Raw genomic sequence first — 23,387 nt, 5'->3', positions numbered from 1 at the left:
GGAGATAGGATGGGCGGCCGGACGGAGGGGCTGGCGACTGGAGACGGAAGTTGCGGTATGCAGAGCCAACCTTCAATAATGAGAGATCAATCGCCCGATGGATTTCCCTTATGGGAGGAGAGTTTCGACGGTTAAGGTTGGGGAAGGTGGATAGTCGATGGCTGGAGAGAGAACAGGTGATGATGGGGACACAACACACTGGGAGAGGTTGGCAAGAGAAAAAAAAAAGAAGCGAATGAACATAGTGGTCAGTTAGGTGACCACGACTAGTAGTTTACTAAGGTGGTCTACTAGGTACTTAGCGATTCTATCGGCAGGATTTGAGTGGTTCAGGTTCAGGTACCCAGCCAGTTACGCCTTGGGAACCTTGATGTTTCTGTCGCACGCGCGACTCTCGCGTCGTTTGTTGTTGTTTGCCCCGCTCCTTTGGGTTTAGCGCCGGAAGTCTCACGCGTCTTTTTTCCCACCCCCAGGCAGGGTTCGCCCCTCCCTCCCCGTGGATCATACGATTACAGACCGCGTTAGTTACCGTACATACACACACACATACACAACTTACTGTGAGGCCCCTTTGCCACACTTTACAGTGAAGCAAGTTAAGCCCAAGTTCACATAATAGCAGCACAGAGTCCTAAATATTTTTTTAACCTAACTATGTCTAGAGGATTAAATCATCCTTTGTTGGTCTAATTTTGATTGGCTGACTAGCTAGCCTGGCTTATGATGTTCAGGCATCCATCCCGCGGTACTAGTAATTTCTCCCGTACCGGCTCTTTCACTCCAAGACAAGATTTCGGGTTCTATCCGCCATCGCCCCTCCCCCATTGTTAAACAATATCATATCGATAATGGTTGATAAGAGCACCGCGGGGGAACCGGATCAACTTATTTATCCTGCTCCCTTGCATGTGCGCCAAAATGAAACCAAAAATCGAATGTTTGCTTGGTTCAATCCGGCCACCAACTATGAGACGCTTAAGTTTTGCCAGGCTAAGAGCTGCCAATCTACTAGTTGATACGATGTAGTAGTAGTAGTAGTAATCTTTCCCTGAGTTATCGCCACCAATCCTTTTCTGCTTCCAAGTCTCGTGCTATATCCACTAGTAGTATCTACAGTATGCCAATAGAAAGATGATAGTGGCAAAGATCTCGTCAGTGTGAAACTATTCTTCTTCTTGTTCTTTCTCGTTTGTTCTGGTTTTATTTCAAATTGGTCATTGTCTCTTTCTCCACACCTTTCAACTAGACTCGAGTCAGGCACGGCGCGGCTTAGGCATCTTTTTTGGGTCCCGACGCCCCATCTTCCCGTGCTTCCATCATCCTTCTAGTTGATCTCTAGACAACTTGCGGCATAGGCGTAATAGGCGGATCCTATACCTCATAACTTGCCACTTTGACATAGGTAAACAATGTGATTTATACCTAGATGCCAGGGTAACCAACAAGTCTCACTCACGCGTTTGTTTACCATGCTGTCGCCACTATTATCTCGAGAGGCCCAACTTCAACCCTACGGTCCAAACCCCTCAGCACCACGTGTTGTCCCTCATTGTCGACGTGTCCAAATCGAGAGATACTGACGTCGGAGGGCCCCCAATCGCAGATCATAGTCTCAGGTGGATGGATACCCCTAGTACTTACCGTTTCTGTCGTGCAATTCCCAGTAATCATTGATACATACCACCAACTTCCTCTCCATAAAACCCCTTGGTACATACGTCATAAGATACTCAGGTAACCAACCTTGACGTACCCCGAATATGATGGATAACATCATAATTCTCGACATAAGGCGTATTCCCCACACGATCTCCATCTAGATTGCCAGCTTCCGAGCTCTAGCGTCTGAAGGAATGAAACGGTCTCGTTGCCTCAGGCGACTGGACTTGTGCAAGGTGATCATGGGTAGACTATGTCCTGAGCCGACAAGCGTGCATCGATGACGTTGGCTGTGCACTCATACCAAATACCTGAATCTTGAAGCGAATTTTCTATGGGATTTTCTTTTCTTGCCCCTGGAGTATGTTGCGCTACAACGATGGTAGCTGGTGTTGTTGGTAAAGCGCAGAGTTAGTCCGTTCGAATGATAGCACTATCCCCAAAATATATAGTAGCGCAATCAACAACCACAACTAAGAGTATTACCACACAACGAGCCAATGTCAACACCTGAACCCTTCCTTGCACATACTAATCTTGCGTGAAAGTCACCTTAGGCACTATTTCATCACGGCCATAGGCAATTATTAGGCAGATCCAGGTCATTACTCTAACCCTTGATTCGATTTATTGGACTTCATCCATCCCTAGAAGTCCAAGCGTTGTCGACAGCATGAGTCAGCAAAGATCTGCTCTGCTTCAGGTTCTGTCGCCGTGAGCCCAAACAAGGTAAAGATTGAGATTCAGCTCAGCATTCATGCATAGATTGCATGCAGTGATCTTATCCCTTACGCCGAGCCCTCAAGATCCCATAACCTTTCTGCAGCCACTTTGGCCGTTTCTCGGCGTGGTCCGTCCGCAACATCTTCGACTAAATCGGTAATTGATATCGTATTACTGCATGAACCCCAAATCTAATCTTGTCGCCCATGATCAACATCGCCACGGCCATTATTAGTTGAATATGACATGTCTCATCAGTAGTTGAGGCTGCGCCAAATCCCGATTTTGCTGCACGGGATGCTCGATAGTATTGATTGAGATACCCTGCAATCGTCCTTCAGCCATCCAGATCTTCAGAAAATCGTAGTGGCTTGGTCTATTGGGTCGGTGAGTTAGCAGCAATACCCCCAAGGAGCATCAATGCACCTACTCAAACCGGGATTCAGCAAACAACATATTGTGGAACTCTATCGCTGTGTGAAACAAGTTCTGGCTGTTGCGGGATTATTGCGGTCGCATTAAACGTTCATCAGTATTTGGGGAAACGGAGGCAGAAGAGACAGTAAGCCTAGTGTTAGGTTGTCCTACTACGATCATACGTGTTCACTTAACATACTTAATTTAGCCGGGCTTGTTTGGAGTCTCTCTGAATATACAGCCTTTTGAGGAATGCGGGATATCCTTAGCTGTTCGTGACAGAACAAGAGCATACTAGTTGTTCTGCTAGGAAACAAACTAATTATAGCGACAATTTTTTGGGCTTCAGAGTCCATTGTCGCCAGCACACATCTGAATTTTTGCGTAAGGTGCTTAGCATCAGGGCTAGTGCAGAGTAAAAAGAACAGGATTCGTGCTTCGATTGATAAGCTGAGAATAGAGCTGTAGCCATCGGTACTAGGCCTCAGAAGCATTCTGTTGAATGGGAGCTCCGTGATATTAGTATCTCCCATGCCCCCGCCGCCCAAGTGGAAGTTTATCCTATGATTTGACAAAGATAAACGCCGTCGCTTCCATATTCTCTCTGATAATCACTTGCTTAGAACAATCTGGTTGATAGTGGATGCTTGTAAACCGACCACCAAGTAATAAATAGCAAGTTCCTGAGCCTCTAAAGCGTCATAGATAAAGAAGGATACCCCAAGGTGTCTAACGTGCATTCACATCCGAAACATCCTATTCTCCTATCTGAATAGTTGAGTATGTCGGAGTATACGGAACTGTGCATCAGAATGACAGCAGCAAGAGCATGCAATCATTGCTTCTATCTCGCATGGAATAGAAAAGTCTGCAGCAAGGGGACTGAAAAATAATGCGCTGTGCAAGCGCATGCAGCGTCTAGCCGGGGATATCCATCAGACAGACAGGAAGGAGAATTTAGATTGAACAGTGTTCGGAGTTTTACTCTGACAGACAAAGGGAGTGCTTCGAGTTGCAAGCGTGGGGCTCTGAAACCATGCGTGCCAATGTTATGGTAGGTACTACAAAATACTCATGCAATGACGGTGCTGTTTGGATGGCTGTCCAAAGATAGTGCTGGGATTGCACGAATGGCTTTACTAGTGATAGGCAGCTGCACCTGGTGGATTCTGGATTCGGACGTGCTTTGGCAGCGTGTTACACCTGCTCGAGTCATAACAAGTACCAGTGGCGTGATGCAAGTTCGACGGGATGTTTCTTCAGGAAGCCATAGAAAACGTAGGTTTCAGAAAGTATCATCTCACACTAACATAAGCGCAATATTGGTATAGTGCTATTTCGAGTAAATGAGAACGAGGGATGACTAGCGTCCCTGTTGAAATACAGCTATGACCCTTCATTCTTGTTGCAAGCGGCCTAGGTCTGGGATACTGAGCCATAGTATAAATGCGAAGTTTGCATAAGAGTATTCTCTCTATGATAATGCCTTGTGGCGTGACTTTAGGGTACGTCGGACCAAGGTATCGGTACACTTTGCTCCATCCTAGATTTGGACAATATGTTTCTGAAAACATGCAAAGGGCTGTTGGCCATATACATTGAAGGCTTCCACATAGATAGCATCTGTCTTATGATTGAGGAGACTCCCATGCTTCACTGCATTCTATTGTGTCATCAACTGATCACAGTGGATGCACCCGATGAGAATCCTCGAAATCTAGACGCAAAGGCCTTCACGAAACACAGTGCAGGACTATACCTGCGGTTTACCGGTGGGTTCATCAACGTAAAGGCTGCACTATACGGTACATCATATGAAGCGATTGCATCACCCAGAAACGCCCCACGAATATATGTTAAAATCTTCATCGGGGCTGTTCAAACAGGACTGTACTGTGATATAACGATTGATGATGACTGAGCATAGTCTTGCTGGGTAGTGAGTATTCTCATAGTCTCTGCCGAAGATGCGTGTGGCAGCTCACATGTAAATAAATGGGAGAGGTATCGCCTTGAGTAACTGATTTGTCGAGCTGTGATACATGGTATACTTGAGTATCACTAGTGAGGACACTTGGGTGGCTTTCTGAAGCACCGAGTCTCATTCGTGTACTGGCAAGAGGGAAATCAACAACATATCGATTCCGATCAACCCCTTCTTGGGGGGCCCACCATTACTACTATGTACTAGAAGCAGGAAGCGAGCTCCATAGATATTTTCGCGGAAAGTGAGATCTCCCACAGTGACATTGGCCTGCATCATCTGAGAAAAGCTATGCCCATCATTTCCTTGGTAAGAGATGGGGGTTGTATAGAGTAATTTATCATGCGGGGGCACAGCCAGTCAGAGGTCGCGTAATATAAGCAAATTTTATGGAAGAGGGGAAATACCTCAAGGATCAAGTGGTGGCTGGACAATGCCATTGAAAGAGGGATGTTGCATTTGTTTCTAACAATGGCGTCTGAACCTGGCGTACTGGCACATGATTCGAGGCTGAACTAGACCAAGATACCCAACCTGCTACCCCAATAGCGTGAACGAGGTTAGCTGCCTAGATAGCGTTTTGCACGAGCCAACCATGGTTCAGATATTCATAAGCTCGAGGCTCGATTATGGCGGTAAATAAGCGGACTCTCTCGTATGATGAGGGGGGCTGCTGCATTGGAGTGGAGACAACAACAAGGTGAGAGTCGACAGGCTCATGGATCGACTTCGGACATACGTAAGTAGTACTAGGTACTCGAAAGAGATTTACCACACGATCAAAGGAGCAAGGTACCCACAAGTACACAGCAGCACTAGTAGTCGAGGCAAGCGCTGGAAAATGAGTAAGACCAAAACAGCGATCGGCCAGCCGAAGCTTCGGGCAAATCAGTTCATAGTTATAGTCATCCAGTTTTAGCCTTGGCCAGTGTCGACCCACGCTTTCAAATCTCTCCTCGTCAAATGAGATTGAATGTGCACAGAACCTAGGCCAAGTAATGGAGAGAGTAAGATCGTCCATAGTGGACTCTAATCCAGACAAATGATCCCTGTTCACGTCCGAGTCCCAAAGGAGGGGGGTTTTGCGGCGGGGTAACCGTGCGGGCCATGATGTTCCCATGTCATATACTACTACGCACTACTAGGTCTGGCGATCAGATACCTCTATATGTTTCAAGTGTAAAAAAAGCACGTGCTTCGAAATCTGGCTCTGATTATAGTTGCTCATTCGTTACTGGTTCAATAGTAAAGGTGTTGTGGGAGACACCCCTAATAAACTCCCTCTGATAAATTGTGTCTAGACGGGCAGCACTTGGGTGTAGTCACTCCAAGTGAGACAGTAAGTATCCACCACATTGTACTAGAGTAGGAATTCTGGATGCTTGCATGGGGCTATGAGACATCTACCAAACAGGGATATATACAACTTCGTATTGCTGTGGTGTGGGGGCAATGGAGGGGGATTCCTTCCTTTCTTTCTTTCCTGTGAGCCGTAAATTGTTAGGGCGAAGCCGGTGCGAAGATCAGGGCAGCAGTGGACTCCCCAAAAAAGGTAGGGCATAGAACGGTGTAAACCGAGTAGATTAGCAATCCATGATATCTGGTAGGTCCAGACAACAGCCGAAGAAGCAAATCACATTCAGGTAGGACCTTGAGACCAACTACCGTATGATCAGCCAGCAAAGGTGGGCACCACAGACTACTAGTCTTGTTTCGACAAGTAGATGATCTTGGTCATTTGAATGATCAATCGGTGTAGGAAGCCCTCAGAGAGGTGAAGGAGTACAGTCAATTTCTAATGGAGCTTGCCGCATTCCGTACAGATTGCGATCTTGCATGCGTGTGTGGGACACCGTATCCATGCGATCACTTTCTGCTGAGGCCCGCTGACCGGCAAACCTTACTACTGATCGCCGACATGGAAATGCAGCGGGAAAGGTTTCCAATGCATGGAGTGGTCCCTGGATGTTCATTTGGGGTACGCCACCAGTCCAAGGGTTGGGGGTTAGCATGAATGTACCCCCCATGGTCACCGGGCGGCCTAGGGAAAAAAGAAAAAAGAAGAGATATCGTGCGACCCCCAAGAGAATGGTAGCCAATACTTTTGATGCCTGGGCGGCTTCGTGACTGACAAGAGCCTATACTCGGTTATGCTGATTCTCAATTGTGTTGAGGGAAAGCTTATCAAGATTGGTACCTGAGCAGTCTAAGCGGCCACAAGAAGTAATGTAAGTTGGGCGTCAATACAATACGGATACCGCCCTTCAGCCCAGTTTTGAGAAACGCCGTGAAATTTCCCGACATCGGGCGACTGCGGATCTAATCTAAGCGTCCATCATCCCACTTTTCCTGGATAATTGCACACCGGATCATGCTGCGGGGCTTCCATGGTCGGCTCTCGGGGCTCGGAGACTGAGTAGGCAGCCTGGTTTATTGCTTGCTTTCTTTGCTTTTTCTAAATCCTATTGAAAATAGTTCATGGGTATAGCTGGCTGAATATGCTCGGATGAATTGTCACTGGGGGTAATGGTGATGGTGATTGTGGCGTGATCCTCAACTTCCCAGGGTGCAAACGGATCTGGGGCGAGGAAAGGCAGGAAAGGGAGGGGCTACGGTTAGCACTTCGTTTACAAGTTAAAACCACAGGTGGCTCTTCTGGGCCTGATCAGACATCATCTTATCTCCGAGGGAACTGCCATATATGCCTGAGATTTCGACATATGGCGTTTGGATTTCTTCAGTTATACTACTAATATGTGAAGACTCGTCTCTCCTCCAGGATTAACGCTGAGACAATACCAATCCTCTGTTGGATTACCTGCTTGACCAACCTTCAGGGTCATTGATAGTCTACTTGTTATACGTACTTTTACGTCGTCAACCGTCAAGAGCCTCGGTGTCCCAGCATCAAAACAGTACGTAAAAAAGAGGAGCAGCAACCACGTTTCTCATGTAGCAGGTGGTGGAACCGAGGAGTGCCTATCAAATAGGCCATTGCCGGCCCGCTGTCAGAAGAACCACCGCCGGCTACTGCTTTTACTCGGTGGTCTGGAAAAAACCCGTCCTTACGGATCCGCTGCTTCAGAAAAAAAAAAAAAAAAAAAAAAGGGCTCGGCGCTGATACCCTTTTTTTTTTTTTACGGTCGTCATACTTTCTGTACATTTTTAATTTTTTTTAGTCGAATTTACCCTTTTGGTACCTTGATCTTTTTATTTTATTTTATTTTATTATTATTTTCTTTTCACTCTTACGGCGCAAAGGTCTCCAGTGTCTACTAAGTTCGAAGCTACTGTCCTTCCCACCCCCCCCATTCTGTTTATCCACCGGGGGATATAACTACGACCATCGCTCCCACCATTTGCCGCGGTTCTCTCCCACCTTCGTTCAGAATCCCATCATTATTGCGTCTTCCTCCCATCTTCCTGCTCCCCGAACTCTGAGCACGGAACTTCTACCTCTTCTTTCAATCACACCCTTTTTAGTTCTCTTATTCTCCTACTAAGCTTGCATCAATGGAACCTGCGGTACGGAAGCCAGAAGTGAGCTTCCACAGCCAGCGCAGCATGCCCTCCAAGCAGCAGCGAGTGCCCTCGAAGCTCAAGGCCACCCCCAGGGATGAGCTTCACGACCTGCTTTGCGTGGGTTTCGGTCCTGCCTCTTTGGCGATCGCAATTGCCTTGCACGATGCTCTGGACCCTTGTCTGAATAAGTCCGCTCCTGCGCCTGGATCGCAGCCCAAGGTCTGCTTTGTCGAACGCCAGAAGCAGTTCGCTTGGCACTCGGGCATGTTGGTCCCTGGTTCCAGGATGCAGATCTCTTTCATCAAGGATCTGGCGACCCTTCGTGATCCTCGCAGCAGCTTCACCTTCCTCAACTATTTGCACCAGAAGGATCGTCTGATCCATTTCACGAATCTGGGGACGTTCCTTCCGGCCCGCTTGGAATTCGAAGACTATATGCGGTGGTGTGCGCAACAGTTCTCCGATGTCGTGTCTTATGGAGAGGAAGTTGTCGATGTGACGCCCGGAAAGACGGACCCTACCAGCTCGGTAGTTGACTTCTTCACCGTCCGCTCTCGCAACGTTGAGACGGGTGAAATCATTGCGAGAAGAGCGCGCAAGGTGGTGACTGCACTTGGTGGCTCAGCAAAGATGCCCCCAGGCCTGCCCCAGGACCCCCGCATTATGCACTCGTCAAAGTACTGCACCAACCTGCCCCACCTGCTGAAGAACCCGAACGAACCCTACAACATTGCCGTTCTTGGAAGTGGCCAGAGTGCTGCTGAGATCTTCCACGACTTGCAAAAGAGATACCCCAACTCGAAGACAACACTGATCATGAGAGATTCGGCTATGCGGCCTAGTGACGACTCTCCTTTGTGAGTATAATACCTTTCGCACTCCCATCATGGCGCGACTAACAGCAAACAATATAGTGTGAACGAGGTCTTCAACCCCGAACGTGTCGACAAGTTCTATAACCTCTCTGCCGAAGAGCGCCAGCGTTCCCTCAAGGCCGACAAGGCCACCAACTACAGTGTGGTCCGCCTTGAACTCATTGAGGAGATCTACCACGACATGTACGTCCAGCGGGTCAAGAACCCCGACGAGAAGCAATGGCAGCACCGCATCCTCCCCGGACGCAAGATCACGCGAGTCGAACACCATGGACCTCAGAGTCGGATGCGGATCCACGTGAGGGCGACCAAGGATGGATCGGACAGCCTTGTCGGCGACGGCAAGGAGACACTGGAGGTAGATGCACTCATGGTGGCGACCGGCTACTACCGCAACGCACATGAACAGCTCTTGAGCAATGTGCAGCATCTGCGACCGGAGGGCCAGGAGGAATGGAAGCCGAGCCGGGATTACCGGGTCGAGATGGATCCCAGCAAGGTCAGCCCCTATGCTGGAATTTGGCTGCAGGGCTGTAACGAGAAGACACACGGACTGAGCGACAGTCTTTTGTCGGTGCTGGCAGCACGCGGTGGAGAGATGGTGGAGTCGATCTTTGGTGAGCAGCTTGCGGGTGCAACGGTGCCGGTCACGAAGTTGCGCGCTATGCTGTAAAGGCTTTTTATCGGGTTGGAGACCCAGGAGGGGTTCCGCTTTCTAGACGCGTGTGAATGATGGCGCTAGGGCGGGCATTTCTTTTTTGCAGCAAAGGAATGCCCCGGAAAATGAGCGTGCATATCCCCAAACAAATTGGTAGGGGGTGATATCTTCTTTTGCGATCATCTACTTGACTGTACCTGTGTTCAATTCTCTGTCTCATTACCTATACTTTGTTACTATTGTTACTGCCCCATCATCTGATTCCCCAAGTACCCCATTGCGAGTTATATAGCCAGCCACATTGGAATTGTATAACGAATAGAGATCGGAATGCATCAAGTCTGTCTTTATTGATTAAATTTCACCGCTCATTGTGTTAATGGAGAAGGCCATGCAAATTGCGCACGATGCTTTTTTTTTATCTGCTACAGATGTTATTCATTCTCCTCAAACTTTATCCGCCCCCCCTGACATGCGCCTGTAACCGACAGGGGAACGAGAATGAGTGCCTAGGAGGGAAAAGCGAGTGGGCTGGTCGCACAACCGCCGGTCTAGCACGGACCCGCTGACGTCAAGCGACCAGGCTAATTGGCCCTGACCAAATTAACCGCCGCCAGGAATACGCAACGAGGAAAAAAACGGTGTTTCTGCACTTTAACAGACACAAAGGAAACAAAGTGAGGGAAAATATCTCAGGAGGAGGGTCCATGAAATTGAACACAATTGTCAATTGGACTCCGAGCAAGAGAAATTGAAGCGGGTGGGCATCGCTGACTCGCTGGCTCTCAACCTTGGTTGAGGGTCGGGGAGGGATTCTGATAATCTGATCAGATAAAAATTTTCGCACGTTATCTGATGGCGCCATCCCCCAACCGCATCAGCGCCCGTCGCCGAGTCAGGCGCGCTGTTTTTCCGCTGCGGTTCCCGCTCTCCACGCCCATTCGCTGCCAGGGGACCACTTGGGTGGATGAAGAGACCCACTCACTGATTGATTACGATGAGGCACCATGCAGATTGATCCGTGTGGTCTCGGTTTTTTTTTCATATCCACCCACACGCACGCACACACTAACTTACCCTCTCGCTTCGGTATACGGGTTACTCAATTAGTTTGCTTTCTGGCCCCCTTTCCCCGACCATAGCTGCCACCAGCCCTTGTTGTGTCTCGGTTCCCGAGGGATTTTCTCGGAGTTAAACCTATACCGGTAGCATTAAAAACGGACCTCTCCGAAACACATCCAACGAGAAACTCCCAGTCAGTTTTGATCGATCAGGTAACAGCTTGATCAGTGATTGATAAATTCTTAGCGGCCCCGCTTTTTCCCTTTCCTTCGTTCCCACAATACCAAGGCCCTAGGGACTTGGAGGTGAGGGAATAACGAAGACAACAAGGAAAATAATGAAAAATAGAAAGAAGAAAAAATCACTTCGCTGTCCGGCACGGCTAGATAAGGAGACAACTCCGGTGCATTGGTCAGACCATGAGGAACAATTGCTGCCGTAATATTAATCTAGCTAGTAAGTAGCTATACACAGTACGTACTTTCTTTTGTCTGTCTGGGGTGTAGCTAACGCTTAATTGGCGGAGAAGAATTTGATCCAGTCAAGGCAAATACTTAGCCTCCTTTACTACTCCAGGACTCGTCTTCAAACTCAACTACCTACCTACGCATTTATACACCACGCTACTTCCTACATTCTCAAACATTTGAGAGACGATCTGTCGATGAATCTCGTATTGTTGGATAATGCAACAATTGATTTGAACAACCTTTGCTGCTACTGGCGCAAAGACAACGCGACTAGCGAGACGAGACGAGACTAATCCCTAAGCAGTACACGCGGAACCATGCGACATGGAAACCGGAACGGGCGCCTGGAACAGTCGACTCCCTAGACATGCGCCGATCCCCATTCAGGTCTGGGCCAGTGGCATGTCCACAGTTGTTATTATTATAATAGTAATAATAATAGTCGTCATTATTATTCACCTTCCTCCGCCAATCGTAAAAAAAAAAGCCAGGGTTGTTAGCCTCCTGTCCCTGACGGCTGCAGCCTGCTCAGAAAATCACAAGTAGGCAGCTGAAGTTACTTACTTATCCTGGACAGGCAGGCAGACAGGCATTACCCAGCTTACCAGCTTACCAGCCAGCCAGCCCAAATGTTCAAATTCAAGTAGTCTCGCCGTTTCCGCGAACTCCGGAGCCTCTTTTCCCTTCTAACCCCACGCGTATATCACGAGAAGGAGAGAAAAAAACATCCGCATCGGGTCTAGTATGTTTGCCTCAGTATTTCCACCTGAATCAATTAGAGAAATTCCGAGTTTGGATGCATTTCTAGCTAGCTATGAACTTCGGATGTACTTACTACCATGTAGCATGCTTGTGCTGTGGTGACCCGATCAGACGGTCCACGCTTGTGGAAAGGCCGGCTATGCCAGGTACCGGCGACCGGTGTTCCATCTTCCAGGGTCCTGTTCTTCTTTTCCCCCAATCTAGATACTACTAGTTGTGTCAGGAGGGCGAAGATCGAACGATCTGCAATCCCAGCCTGCATTCTGCAACCCAACAAAAAAAGCACACGAGTCTATCTGGAATATCATCCGTGGGATGTCGAGAGATCAGCAAAGTCGGAAACAATAAATAGAAAAGTGGAAGGAAAAGTAAAAGACCCTGATCATCTGATGCATGAATCTATATTCTACATACTAAGAAGCAGAAATCTTAATCGTTAGGAACCACTACATATGTCCCCCATATAATACGTAACGAACAGAACAACCAACAATACTCGAGTCAACAATCACTGTAGCCTATATACCCCTGCACAAAAGAGAATAAGAAACACTTCACCACCTTGCCCTAATCAATCAGCCCAACACCTACCGTTCCATGGATCCATGATTTCTTCAATTCATTATCAGATGGAAATAAAAAACATACAGTCCACTTGCCTTGGACGAAGCGGTGGCCTGACCGCTTCAATCAGATAATAATATATTGGATCCGTGATCCATGGATCATATCATATAGTAATTCGTAACTTGCTGCCGCTAAGTCTGTTTCTATTCTACTAATTATGTAGTACCCAGCTTCGGGTCGTGACGAAGAGTGGTCCCGGGGACATTTCTACCATAATGTAGACCCAATGAAACTGAAAAGTCCGGGATTGCAAGCGTCACGGTGTGTGGAAGCTAGACAGACCCACCGCACAGGCTTGCGGTTACTTACGAGGGAAATTAGGTAGGTAGCTGTCTGCCTGCCTAGATGGAATTTCTGAACTTGGAATATGTATCGATGTAGATAGATACATACTCTGATTAATCTACCTACAGAGAAAAGAAAAAGGTAGAAGGAAGACAGACACCCCGTGACTCAAAAAATAAAAAAAAAAAAGGGCCCTGGGAGTAACAAAAGTCAGAAAGGAAAAATAAGGGAACCAACCGTCAAGTGAAAGAGAAATATCCACATCCAGCAAAATTACAATCAAATCAATCAATCAAACCGCTCCTGCCGAGATAAGATCTTAGCGTGACATTTTGACTTTGAGTCTAAGGTTTTAAAGCCACAACCAGACGAAAAATAGGTTTCAGACCAATCATTCCCATTCCCCTTACTCCAAAGTGAGAAAGTTTCTCCAAGGTTTAGACACGGAAGAAAAACGAATACATACATAACATGCATACATGCATGCATACTCTGTAATTTTATTATTGCGACATCGGCTTTTTCGGCTTCTGAAGCTTGGTTCAGTATGGGGCGCGGGTGTGGAGATTATCTTCGTATGTATGAATCTTGTATAGACGCTGTATGTACGTTACTTACTTACGGTCAATTATCCTCATCCTGTTCTCCACTGATTACTGTTACCCCTTTGCAGTGGTGTGTATTCTTCAGTCTTGATCTCTCTCTCTTTCTCTCTCTCTCTCTCTCTCTCTCTCCTTTTCCCCATCTGACACTTCACTCTATGTATTCCATCCACTCCTTCGGTTCTTAAGCTGAATGAATGCAATTGTACTCATTGCATTGCGCTATTACTATGGGCTTCAAGTTCGTTGGCTTTCCTTATTCCGTTCCCTGCCATCTCGGAAGCACCCTCGAGCTTCATAGCAAGGTGATGATTACACCCACTTCTTTTTCTCCGGTTGGGTAGATTAGCCTGCAATGTATGCTATTCAGTAATCTGCCAGGTTATATTTGGTCTAAAGTAAATATATCTACTAATATATCATGATCTTTATATGCAGAAGATAATACATGAAGATAATGGGAGGGCATGAAGGGTTAAAACACCATCCATGACCATCTATTCCAGTCAAACATATCATCAGAAGGAAGGGCTCATCCGGTACTCATTAGATCGCATATAGAAGATCGAGACATCTCCTCGGAGGTTATTGGTCGTCTGAAGGGCATATTGAAAACCCTGAATGGTCAGTCAATCGAAGACACAAGAATGCATCTATGCATTCCGTTCCGGGTCCTCGTCTGCCAGGCTCCGATATCTTCCGCCGCTGTGCATACGTGACGGCATCTCGTACATCTGGTTGTAGTTGATTGCTTCACCGCCGAGCATGCCAGATCCCGCCTCCCGTTGTCCGAAGTATGGAGCCGGATCGCACCAAAAGTCCCGGCAGTTGGTGACTACACCTCGAGAGAAGGGATTCTTCGCCCGAGAAGCACGTGGACCATCTCGCAATCCATCCCTTGCTGTCGCAAAGAAGGCATCAATGCCGAGAAGGGAAGTCCACTGCTTCAGACAACCGCCCCTCCGGTGGCGGTGGCCATGGGCAAGAGCTGGATTCGGTCCCTGGCCAGCAGAGGAAAGGCCAGCAGCATCGAGTGAGGTAGTTCCTGCAGCCAAAGCCGAAGCAAAAGCACGAGAGCTTGGGTAGCTTCTGTCGATCGAATGCCCCCTCATGTTTTCGTATGTCGTCTGATTCCGCGAAATTTGGACAAGCTGAACAGCACAGAGCATAGTGACCCAGACCAGCTGAATGATGACCCACACATCAAGGACGAGGGTGAATGTATCACGAAGTACAAAATCACATAGCGCATCGTTAATGACATTACAGGTAGGATTGACGGGTGCTGGCAAGACATTGATGTCTGTACTGGCCGTTAGTCTTTAATCCGGAGAAGAAGAGGAGTTGATACTTACAGGAGTATGTCAGCTGCACGAAAAGAATTATACCCGCTTCAAGACACGTGATGTATAATACAAAATGGCGCAGATTGTTGGCGCCTACGCAGTTATCAATCCACGGGCAGTGACTATTCAGGATGTCAATGTTCGAGCTTTTAACTCCAGTCTCAACTAGGGTCTTACTGGTCATGTTTTGCAACGCAACGCCCGCAGCGCTTGCAATGCTTGCTCCGTAAAGGCTTTCGAATCATGCACGCAACGCAGAAGTTCTCTTCGTCGAATTTCCACTGCTCAAAAAGTTCCGCAATAACTGTTCGCTGCTGGTTTCTGCTGCCAAGTTTTGGGACAAACCCAGGATCTTCAATCATCGCGGTGAAATAGAAATATGTTGTCGCTGAGAAGAACAGAGCAAAACAAATATTCGATATGGGATTTGTGGTATATGTGGCTGGCAAAAGTGGCTATTAGTAAACGCTGGCTGGGGCTTCGCATAATCCCGTTGGAAATCGAATTCAAGACATCTATACGAAAAGCAGGGAGAGCCTCACCTGGTAGCACGTAGAAGATGTATCTCACACCAACCCAGAACAAAGAGCCTGCAAAGACGCCCGATAGGTAAGGCTGGGTTGCGGATCAGTGACGAACAGAGTGAGGAGATGCAAGGGGTAATCGTTGACGTACCGTCTTTTGCAGTATCCTATACTCTGAAATGCTTTGACTGGCCACTTTCTGGGCCAACCATTGAAGTCCATAAGCTGTTGCGATCATAATAGGGACGGCAGCGAACACAACCAAGTTACTGAGAACCCAGACAGCTACGAAAATCATCAAGAAAGGCCATAAGAAGAAGAACTTAGACATGGTGCTCTTGTTCCGCACCCAAGGCGTCAATCCGAAGGGAAGAACCTTCGTGTTCCCATCGAAGTCATAGCCACACTCGTCCAGAGCACGATACCACACACGCGTGGTATTCATTTCGCCCGCTACCGTCGCTGGGGTCTTACCATCCCTGGTCTTCGCGAACCTATCAGCGCCATATTCAATGAGCTTTTGAACGCAAGGCAACGATCCCTTGACCAAAGCCCAGTGCAAGGGAGTTAAGCCGCTGTCGTCAACGGCATTGGCATTAGCGCCCCAGCGCAGGAATAGATCCACGCAAGCGGGGAATCCCTTATATGCCGCCCACATCAGCCCTGTATGACCTTGTTGATCGGGAACGTCCACCGGGATCTCCTGGTGAAGTAAAAGCACGAGCAGAAAGGCATTCCCGTCGATAGTAGCTAGGTGCAGGATGTTGTAGCCTTGGACGTCTGTAAGAAGAGGGTCCGCGCCGTGCTGAAGCAACAGGTGCACAATATAATAGTGACAACGTTGAGCTGCCCACATCGCGGGTGTAGCGACAGATTCGCCTCCCTTCGCATTGACGTCGGCGCCAGAGTCGAGTAGGAACTTGCACATGGCATATTGATTGTTGATGGCGGCCCACTAGAAGAGGAATATAGCATTGTTAGTTCGAAATCAATACAAAAGACAGGTGCGAAAGACATATCGGTAACACGCACATGTAACGGGGTGATTCCTTCTTCGTCCTTATAGTTGGGGTGGGACTTCTTCTCATCAAACATTTTCTGCATAACTGCGATCTCTCCTATACGGGCAATCTGCATGACATCTTCACCAATGGGGATCGAGCCCTTGACACCACCGCGTTCCGGTTTCATGTCTTTAAGTTCAACGGTCGCATCTTGCTGGGTCACTTTCGGGGGAGTGGTGGTGCCTTTGCCGCTGGGGAGGGAGTGCGGACTTTGTCCCAAACCAGCAGAGCTGCTGCTGCTCGGAGTCCCGGAAGACATTTCAAAATGATAACCGCGATTATATCAAGATGCAGTCCAGCACGCGCGCAACTGTTCCTGGACTAGACAGAGAGGACGGGGAGATAGGAATTGCCGCCGCAAAAAAAGGACGTGGTCGATGAAGCGTTCGGCGGTCACGAGTCAGTTGAGTAGTCTTGCGGAGCCCAACTTAAAGGAGCATTGCGAAGTGAACAGGAATTTCTTGAAGCCGGTACTGTCGTATCCAGAAAGGCAACGGTGGCCTTCGAGGCTGTGATGAAGAAAGAGAAGACCGAAAATTAGATGGGGGCGGAAGAACAGCTGAGCGTAGCAGCAATAAACCATGGCGCAGCAGACAAGCCCCGGGGATGAGCCTCTCCCTTCCCGAAAGGCTGACGGATCGTCCTTCCACTCCGCCTTTCGCGACGTGGTCTACATTTACCCACAACTTCCCTGCGTTATTACTAATGCGAATACGAACTCCCCGACTAGAATTCGAGTTGGCTACATAGTACTCCGCAATCTTCTTACTGTCATACTGTTTGAAAGCCCAGTCCTTTAAGATACAGGAACATCTTGGTGGTAGAGGGTCTAACATACCCTGAGAACAGAACTTTCGACCGTCAATCAGTATAACAACGAATTGCGCCCGACAGGCATTACTCAGCCCAGCTGTCTAGTTCACTAGTACAATACACCAGTCGCTAACTGATGGGGCGGTTAGGCAGCCGCATTGTAATACGTGCACACAGATTGTTTCTCCAAAATCGAAAGCAAGACAAGTCCTTCGATTTGGCGTTCTGTTCTCATAGTCGATACGCAGTAGAGTATCCCAGAAAAGATGCTGCTCAAGTTGAAAGGCCACAGTCCAACCATGCGCCCCACAATTCACCCCCGGACCAATTTGCGGAGGACCTTTCCAGTTTATTCAAGAACTACAAGGCCATCGCCATCCCCAAGGCGCCTGCAGGCCTCTCCAAAGCACATTCGCCTAGTGGGAGATCAAAGTGCCCATGTTCGCTCCACGAACGTATCAAGGCTAATTTTAACGGAGGGGATCCCCGCAACAGCCTATTTCTCGGAGTAATCTTACTTGGTCGACGAGCATATCCGCATCGACCCGTAGTTCGAAATCCGCAAGGAAACAGAAACTGATCTCCAGCCTCGACAGTTCGCGCTCAGTCACACCTCCAACCTTAGCAACGCGGCTGTGGGGATAGCTGAGGTCTTCCAAGGACTTCATCGCCACGCGAAGTCCAGCAAGCACCAGACGATGCATATTCTTCCGGCTGACGACTATCACCCGTTCAATAGTCACCATCCTCATGATGTACATGCTTGTAGCCAGATAAACACCTGTAGACATAGGGCAGAACTTGTGCATACGCAGCAAATACTCCTGCAGCGTGATCGGTGGCTGGCGTTTCGAAGAGAATCGTTTTGACAGCACACTCTGCTGTTTTAGGTGACGACCTGCTTCATCGTAGCTTTCTGTGGAGCGACATAACCCAGTGACCCTTATCGGCGTAGATTCCCCGCTAGATATACTGTCGCTGTGGACCAGGGGCCCGGGGACAGGAACGGCAGCTCCTCGGGAATAACCCACTTCTTCTGCGGACGATTCCACAAGCATTTCAATACCTGTGCACAGCAGTCCCAGTGCTACCGTAGGCGAGATCTGGAAGACATCAGTTGGGTAGTTGGACCCCAATTTTGTTTCATCTTCTTTCGGTGAGCGGATTGGATTAGTTGCCTCCGTAAGGCTCGCAACAGTCGACGGGCTCTCCTTGTTCATCGCGAGACCTTGTACGTTGTCGGGAAACCAAGGGTAATAATGCCACAGATGGCCCTGGACCTACAGGCGGATATTGACTTCCCCGATAGGTATCGCATGGTCGGGACACTGCCCAGCATGTAATTGATGCTGAAGTATCTGCACCAGATTCGAGTCGAATCGGCTGCGTAGTCTGAGATAAAAGCCTGTAGCTCGAATTAAACACGGCGGTGCTTAATTTTCCTACTAGGGAGGAAACATCTGTGCGATCTGTCAGTGGGCGGCTATCAGTAAACATTCCTTGGGTTGCTCACTTTACCTATGGGACTGGGGTCGAGATCAGCTCACTAGCCGGTCAGTAGCAGCAGCAGACGACTTGAAAAAGCACCAAGAAAGGCCTCCCTGCTGAATCACTATACATAAGCGGGGGAAAGGGATTGATTTTCAGGTGTACAGATTAACAGGGTGGAATGTGAAAGGCGAGGAATGGAGTTGGCCGGATATTAGTGCGCCCGATCTCAACCCAACCGTTTCTTTCGTTACCTTATCTAAACAGGCAATCGATTCTGCTTCCATGCAGAGTCTGAAATACTAGCTTTATTAAAACAAAGGAGCTCCGAATTCGCGAGCCAAGCGGCGCAGATATCCAAGTACATGTGTATCTTACGATATTCATGAGCGGTTTGCCTCCTATCAAGCAACTATGACATTGAGGATATTTTCTAGTACCTACCACACTTTCGTAGTCCAAATACAGTGGCGCAATTATCTATAGTGCCTCCAGTAGACATGGCATTTCACGATCAGGCGCGAACAGCGTATCTTAATGTTCAAATTATGTATTTCAGGCCGCTCAGGGCTCAGTCGTCCACGGCCTTCGAACCCCACATCTCCACAAATTTCTCCTGCCCTCTATCTCTTCTATGGACCACGCTCATGTCGAGTCCCTCAAGCCCCTTCTGAACACCCTTCAAATCGTCTTCGAGATCAGAGAGCTTCCTCTGATGGTCCAGATTCGCAAGTGAGGTCTCAAATTCAGAATCGGCGTGCAAAGAAGTGGAGAGAAGCTGGATCGCTCGGTCTGTCGGGAGTAACTCAGCCATGAGCGGCGAGTCTGCGGCAATACCATGGTCATTTAGGCTCTCAGTCAACTGATATCGTTTCTCCTTTAGATTATCTGCGCATTCACTGGCTTCGTCTGCATGGAGCACCGAATCCAAAGATAATCCTACTCGGCGTAACACTTTCGCTATTGATTGAGAATCATGGAGCCGATTGTCTTTTTGTGCTGAAGTAAAAACCGAAACGGGCTGTACAGAGGAACGTCTCAAAGACTCTCTCCTGTTAACAGGCGGGCCCAAAAAGATATCGCCAATCTCTGATCGGTGCGCAGCAGCGATAGCTTCCAGAGTTCCACAGTAAGACTCCCTGTCCTGCAGGCACTTGACAAGGCCATTTGTAGACGACGTCATCTCCGATACTACGTCCAAAACCTGGACGGTGTCAGTGCGGCATATTGATTGGGGGGCGGTCCGTCTCTTACATAGTCCAGCGTTTCATGTGAGGCATTTTGCAGCTCCTCGTGGTGACTGCTTAACTCTCCTATTATAGGTTCGGCGAACTGTTGTTTCGTGGACATCTCAGCCAGTATTTCAATTTCGGGATAGAGAGATTCAAGTTCTTCCTCCAGCGCAGCCAACGGCTCATTTTCAGCGGGTTCTGGCTCACTTCGCGCTATCATTGGTCCTGCCTGTATCGATTCCAGATATAATCGATCGAGTCGACACCTGATCTCATCGGCAAGGCATTGAGCAAGGGCAGTACATCTCTCGGAAGCTATCTTTGCACTGTTCTCATCTTGTTGACTCGTTTCTATCCCGGATGCCAGCCTCTCCAGATTCGCGATCAACCTATCATCTTCCTTGAATCGAGCTGTCAGAGACGAGAGTATCCTCTTGGCGTCTGCTGAAGCTTGCTCAGATACGCCTCTCAACTCTGATTCCAATGCGTGAGCCAAGTCACTGGACTGCGTAATATACTCAGCAAAGCTCTGTGACTGAATCTAGAAAAGGAACCACTACCGCGGCAGCTATATTCTGTCTTTCTGACGTATGCTTCTGGCGCAATCGTGCATTGTCCCGATTTTGTCTGAGCCCCAGTTCGTCATCCAACGTGATAGATCTGTTTAAGCCCTCGTACTGCGATGCTAGTATTTTGGTCTGTCTTTGTATTGCAGCCGTGGAGGCGTTTAGTGTTTCAATCGCGCGTCGAAGGTCATCATCCACAAGCGGGCGAGTTGCTTTGAGGTTAGGATTGGCGAAAAGACTCTGCAAGGCACCGGACTCTTCAAGTTTCGAGTATCTAATAGTAACCAAAGCAATCAGTGACTGGGAAAGGTCCGTTGTGAAGCGGGATTGCAAATACAATATGAGCTCCTCTTGCGACAACAGTGTGTCGGTACTGAGATGCTCCGTCAGCCATTTTGCAATCTCAGTACCTTCTATCCTCTCAACGAGGGCGGACTTGATTCGATCGCGATTAATCGAGAGTCCGCGATCTTTGAGAGCGGAGATAATGGTCGATGATGGGTCCATTGAATGATTGCTTAGGTTGGGTCGTGATGATGGGTTGTCGGCGCTCCGCGCGGAATCTTCTGCTGCTGCCTCAGGACAACCTTAAATCAAATAATCCGCTTCAGCCTCCCTCCCACTTTGGGGAATTGAATTCCATCACACTACGTAACAGCGCCAGATGTGATACTTTCATCTCAAACAGTAATGATCAAATACAGACTAGGAGGTGTATCTGCCCAATCGCCAATATCTACCTCGTGAGTAAAGGGGAGTTTATAGAATACCCACTACTATCTATACATTACGATATCGGAAATGTTGATACACTGGTACCCACCCGAGCGGAGTCAGTCCATTTCCTCTCTCACGCCTCAGACTCACCCTCCGCTACAATCTGAGGATAGTACCATGTAGTGACGGCGATAATAACATAGACCAGAACGCAGAGCCCTCCTTCCAGATAGTTGGACTTGCCATCTCGAAGAAAGTTTCCAACAACTAGGATGGACAAAACGACCAAAACAATCATAAAGATCTCGAAATTCAGACCCATATCCTTGTTAATACCCCAGCCGACAATGACTGCAAGCGGCGCGTTCAACAGCGCAGTCTGGATCGAAGGACCCAGGCAATGAAAGAGTGCAAAATTAATCTGATTGTCCCTGTTTCGAGTCAGCAATGAGGATTGAGCAGTCACCAATGGATGTAAATTACCAAGCTTCATCGATAGCAGTCAAGTGCTCTGCTGCCTTCTCAACAAGTGGCACAAGAATAAGGCCCATAAAATTGTCAGATACACCTCTCTCATTCACAATATCTTCTATTTCCTCCACCAGGAAGACGGCCGACATGCAAACGCATGCGAGAGATATTGCGATAGCCACAAAGCATTCAATCAACGTAAGCTTTGCGCGCTTCATTTCCCGTTCACGGTCTTCATCCAGATGCTCATCGAATTCAAGGACTTCGTCGAATATGCTATGATGGCTGTGGAGGTTGTAGAACAGATACCTAGGACATATGAGTAAATAGGAGTTATCGGCGTATCTTGGGAGACGACAACATACATGATGAAAGCCACTAGGAGTATGACGGCTGTGGCTCTACTGATAATCAGTGTAGACTGATTCAGTGTTTCTGTCGAGATTTGTACATGTGTATGCGATGCATTGCTTTTTAGAGTCGAATAGAAAGCACTCGGGATCAGAAGGCCGAACCCTGCCACTAGCAGGAGCCCTGAGCCTACTTCGCTAACGGCCTCATGAAATGATTGATCTTCTCGCCCAATACCTCCAAAGAAAAAGCATAGACCTAAGCAGAGAAGGAGGTTTGCCAGTATCGAGCCTAGAATGGCGGCTTGGATAACAGGGATCAGATTGCCTCCCTTGTCCTTGTGGATCAGGACCATGAAAAGGACTATTTCCACGACAGAACTGAGAAACGTCTCCAGCAAGACTCCAAATACTTTGGGTAGCTTCTTGGCCAGCTCGCCACCCGCAAAGCCAAGCAAGTTCGCTGAAGGTACCATTGCGATATAGTTGAGGGCAAATACCCAAACATGAAGATCCGGTCGAGCGAAGTGAAGTGCAATCGCAGCGGGGACGAAAGGCCAGAGGACGTTCACCAGCATGGAAAGAGTACAGGTACTCCGAAAACAAACGCGCAGGAAGTGAAGTGGATGGACGCCAGTTCGCCCACTTTCTCCAGCGGTATCGATTCGAAACAGACTGTGGTGCCGTCGGTGTCCTTTCTCATTGTGAGTCGGTAATATTGTACCGCTCTGCGACTGCGATTTCGAAGCCGATCGCGTAGCATCCGGTGTCAATATTCCATCATGTTGTGAAGGGTCTCCTTTCTGAGAAGATCGTGACTTCCGTCTGCCACCATCCATGTTGGAGGCCATTGTCTGGGGGAATGCGAAGGTGGTTGTCTCGATGATCGGCCAGAATCAAGCTCTCACTGGTCGGACACAGGCTTCTATAAGGTATGTTCAGCGAGCAAGGTAGACAAATTCCTCAATGAAACCAATAGTGAGATAAAGCAAAGGCGGGTTATCCCGGCATACATGCTCTAGTAAGCTCAGGCACACATCGGCATAGTCAGAGGGTGACTTGAGGCCCAAAGCCAAGGATAGACGAAAGAGAACGGGAGTAGAGGACAAGCAAGATAGTGCATGGACACCGGAGATTATGTACGGGGGATAATAACTGTGGATCTATAGC

At 48.3% G+C, this 23,387-nt stretch overlaps 5 protein-coding genes across 5 annotated transcripts; 1 reads left to right on the top strand and 4 right to left on the bottom strand.

Annotated features, from left to right (window-relative positions):
• Positions 1 to 5,094: 5,094 nt before the first annotated feature.
• Positions 5,095 to 5,847, bottom strand: BO88DRAFT_217863 (uncharacterized protein). The gene has a single exon (XM_025701974.1). The coding sequence runs from the start codon at positions 5,802 to 5,804 to the stop codon at positions 5,352 to 5,354; it is 453 nt and encodes a 150-aa protein (XP_025557281.1). The 5' UTR covers positions 5,805 to 5,847; the 3' UTR covers positions 5,095 to 5,351.
• Positions 5,848 to 7,969: 2,122 nt separating this feature from the next.
• BO88DRAFT_409162 (lysine N(6)-hydroxylase/L-ornithine N(5)-oxygenase family protein) lies at positions 7,970 to 10,230 on the top strand. Its single transcript, XM_025707894.1, has 2 exons — positions 7,970 to 9,162; positions 9,220 to 10,230. The coding sequence occupies exons 1-2, from the start codon at positions 8,348 to 8,350 to the stop codon at positions 9,851 to 9,853; spliced, it is 1,449 nt and encodes a 482-aa protein (XP_025557280.1). The 5' UTR covers positions 7,970 to 8,347; the 3' UTR covers positions 9,854 to 10,230.
• Positions 10,231 to 14,066: 3,836 nt separating this feature from the next.
• On the bottom strand, positions 14,067 to 15,347 carry BO88DRAFT_217750 (DHHC family palmitoyltransferase). The gene is made up of 2 exons (XM_025701972.1): positions 15,002 to 15,347; positions 14,067 to 14,949 (listed from the first exon to the last, which is right to left on the bottom strand). Exons 1-2 carry the CDS (start codon positions 15,174 to 15,176, stop codon positions 14,300 to 14,302), a joined length of 825 nt encoding a protein of 274 aa, XP_025557279.1. The 5' UTR covers positions 15,177 to 15,347; the 3' UTR covers positions 14,067 to 14,299.
• Positions 15,348 to 17,640: 2,293 nt separating this feature from the next.
• BO88DRAFT_217766 (putative cyclin-dependent protein kinase complex component) lies at positions 17,641 to 18,825 on the bottom strand. The gene has a single exon (XM_025701973.1). It carries the CDS (start codon positions 18,611 to 18,613, stop codon positions 17,864 to 17,866), a length of 750 nt encoding a protein of 249 aa, XP_025557278.1. The 5' UTR covers positions 18,614 to 18,825; the 3' UTR covers positions 17,641 to 17,863.
• Positions 18,826 to 19,452: 627 nt separating this feature from the next.
• Positions 19,453 to 22,693, bottom strand: BO88DRAFT_430409 (hydrogen/calcium exchanger domain-containing protein; the record flags this gene model as incomplete). Its single annotated transcript, XM_025709246.1, has 6 exons — positions 19,453 to 20,085; positions 20,136 to 20,613; positions 20,702 to 21,196; positions 21,534 to 21,827; positions 21,880 to 22,176; positions 22,233 to 22,693. 6 exons carry the CDS (start codon positions 22,691 to 22,693, stop codon positions 19,453 to 19,455), a joined length of 2,658 nt encoding a protein of 885 aa, XP_025557277.1.
• Between the last annotated feature and the right edge of the window lie 694 nt (positions 22,694 to 23,387).

This window comes from Aspergillus vadensis (assembly GCF_003184925.1).
Source record: "Aspergillus vadensis CBS 113365 unplaced genomic scaffold BO88scaffold_40, whole genome shotgun sequence".
Classification (NCBI taxonomy): domain Eukaryota; kingdom Fungi; phylum Ascomycota; class Eurotiomycetes; order Eurotiales; family Aspergillaceae; genus Aspergillus; species Aspergillus vadensis.
Note: the sequence above shows the minus strand (reverse complement) of the source record. Positions and strands in the feature narration are given on the sequence as shown.

What these genes read in the sequence shown, in the direction of transcription:
- BO88DRAFT_217750 (XM_025701972.1), bottom strand. Translation starts at nt 15,176, where the DNA reads ATGACCAGTAAGACCCTAGTTGAGACTGGAGTTAAAAGCTCGAACATT. An exon ending in CGTGCAGCTGACATACTCCT is followed by an intron (nt 14,950 to 15,001) that starts GTAAGTATCAAC and finishes CGGCCAGTACAG; the next exon opens with ACATCAATGTCTTGCCAGCA.
- BO88DRAFT_217863 (XM_025701974.1), bottom strand. Translation starts at nt 5,804, where the DNA reads ATGGACGATCTTACTCTCTCCATTACTTGGCCTAGGTTCTGTGCACAT.
- BO88DRAFT_409162 (XM_025707894.1), top strand. Translation starts at nt 8,348, where the DNA reads ATGCCCTCCAAGCAGCAGCGAGTGCCCTCGAAGCTCAAGGCCACCCCC. An exon ending in CCTAGTGACGACTCTCCTTT is followed by an intron (nt 9,163 to 9,219) that starts GTGAGTATAATA and finishes CAAACAATATAG; the next exon opens with TGTGAACGAGGTCTTCAACC.
- BO88DRAFT_217766 (XM_025701973.1), bottom strand. Translation starts at nt 18,613, where the DNA reads ATGAACAAGGAGAGCCCGTCGACTGTTGCGAGCCTTACGGAGGCAACT.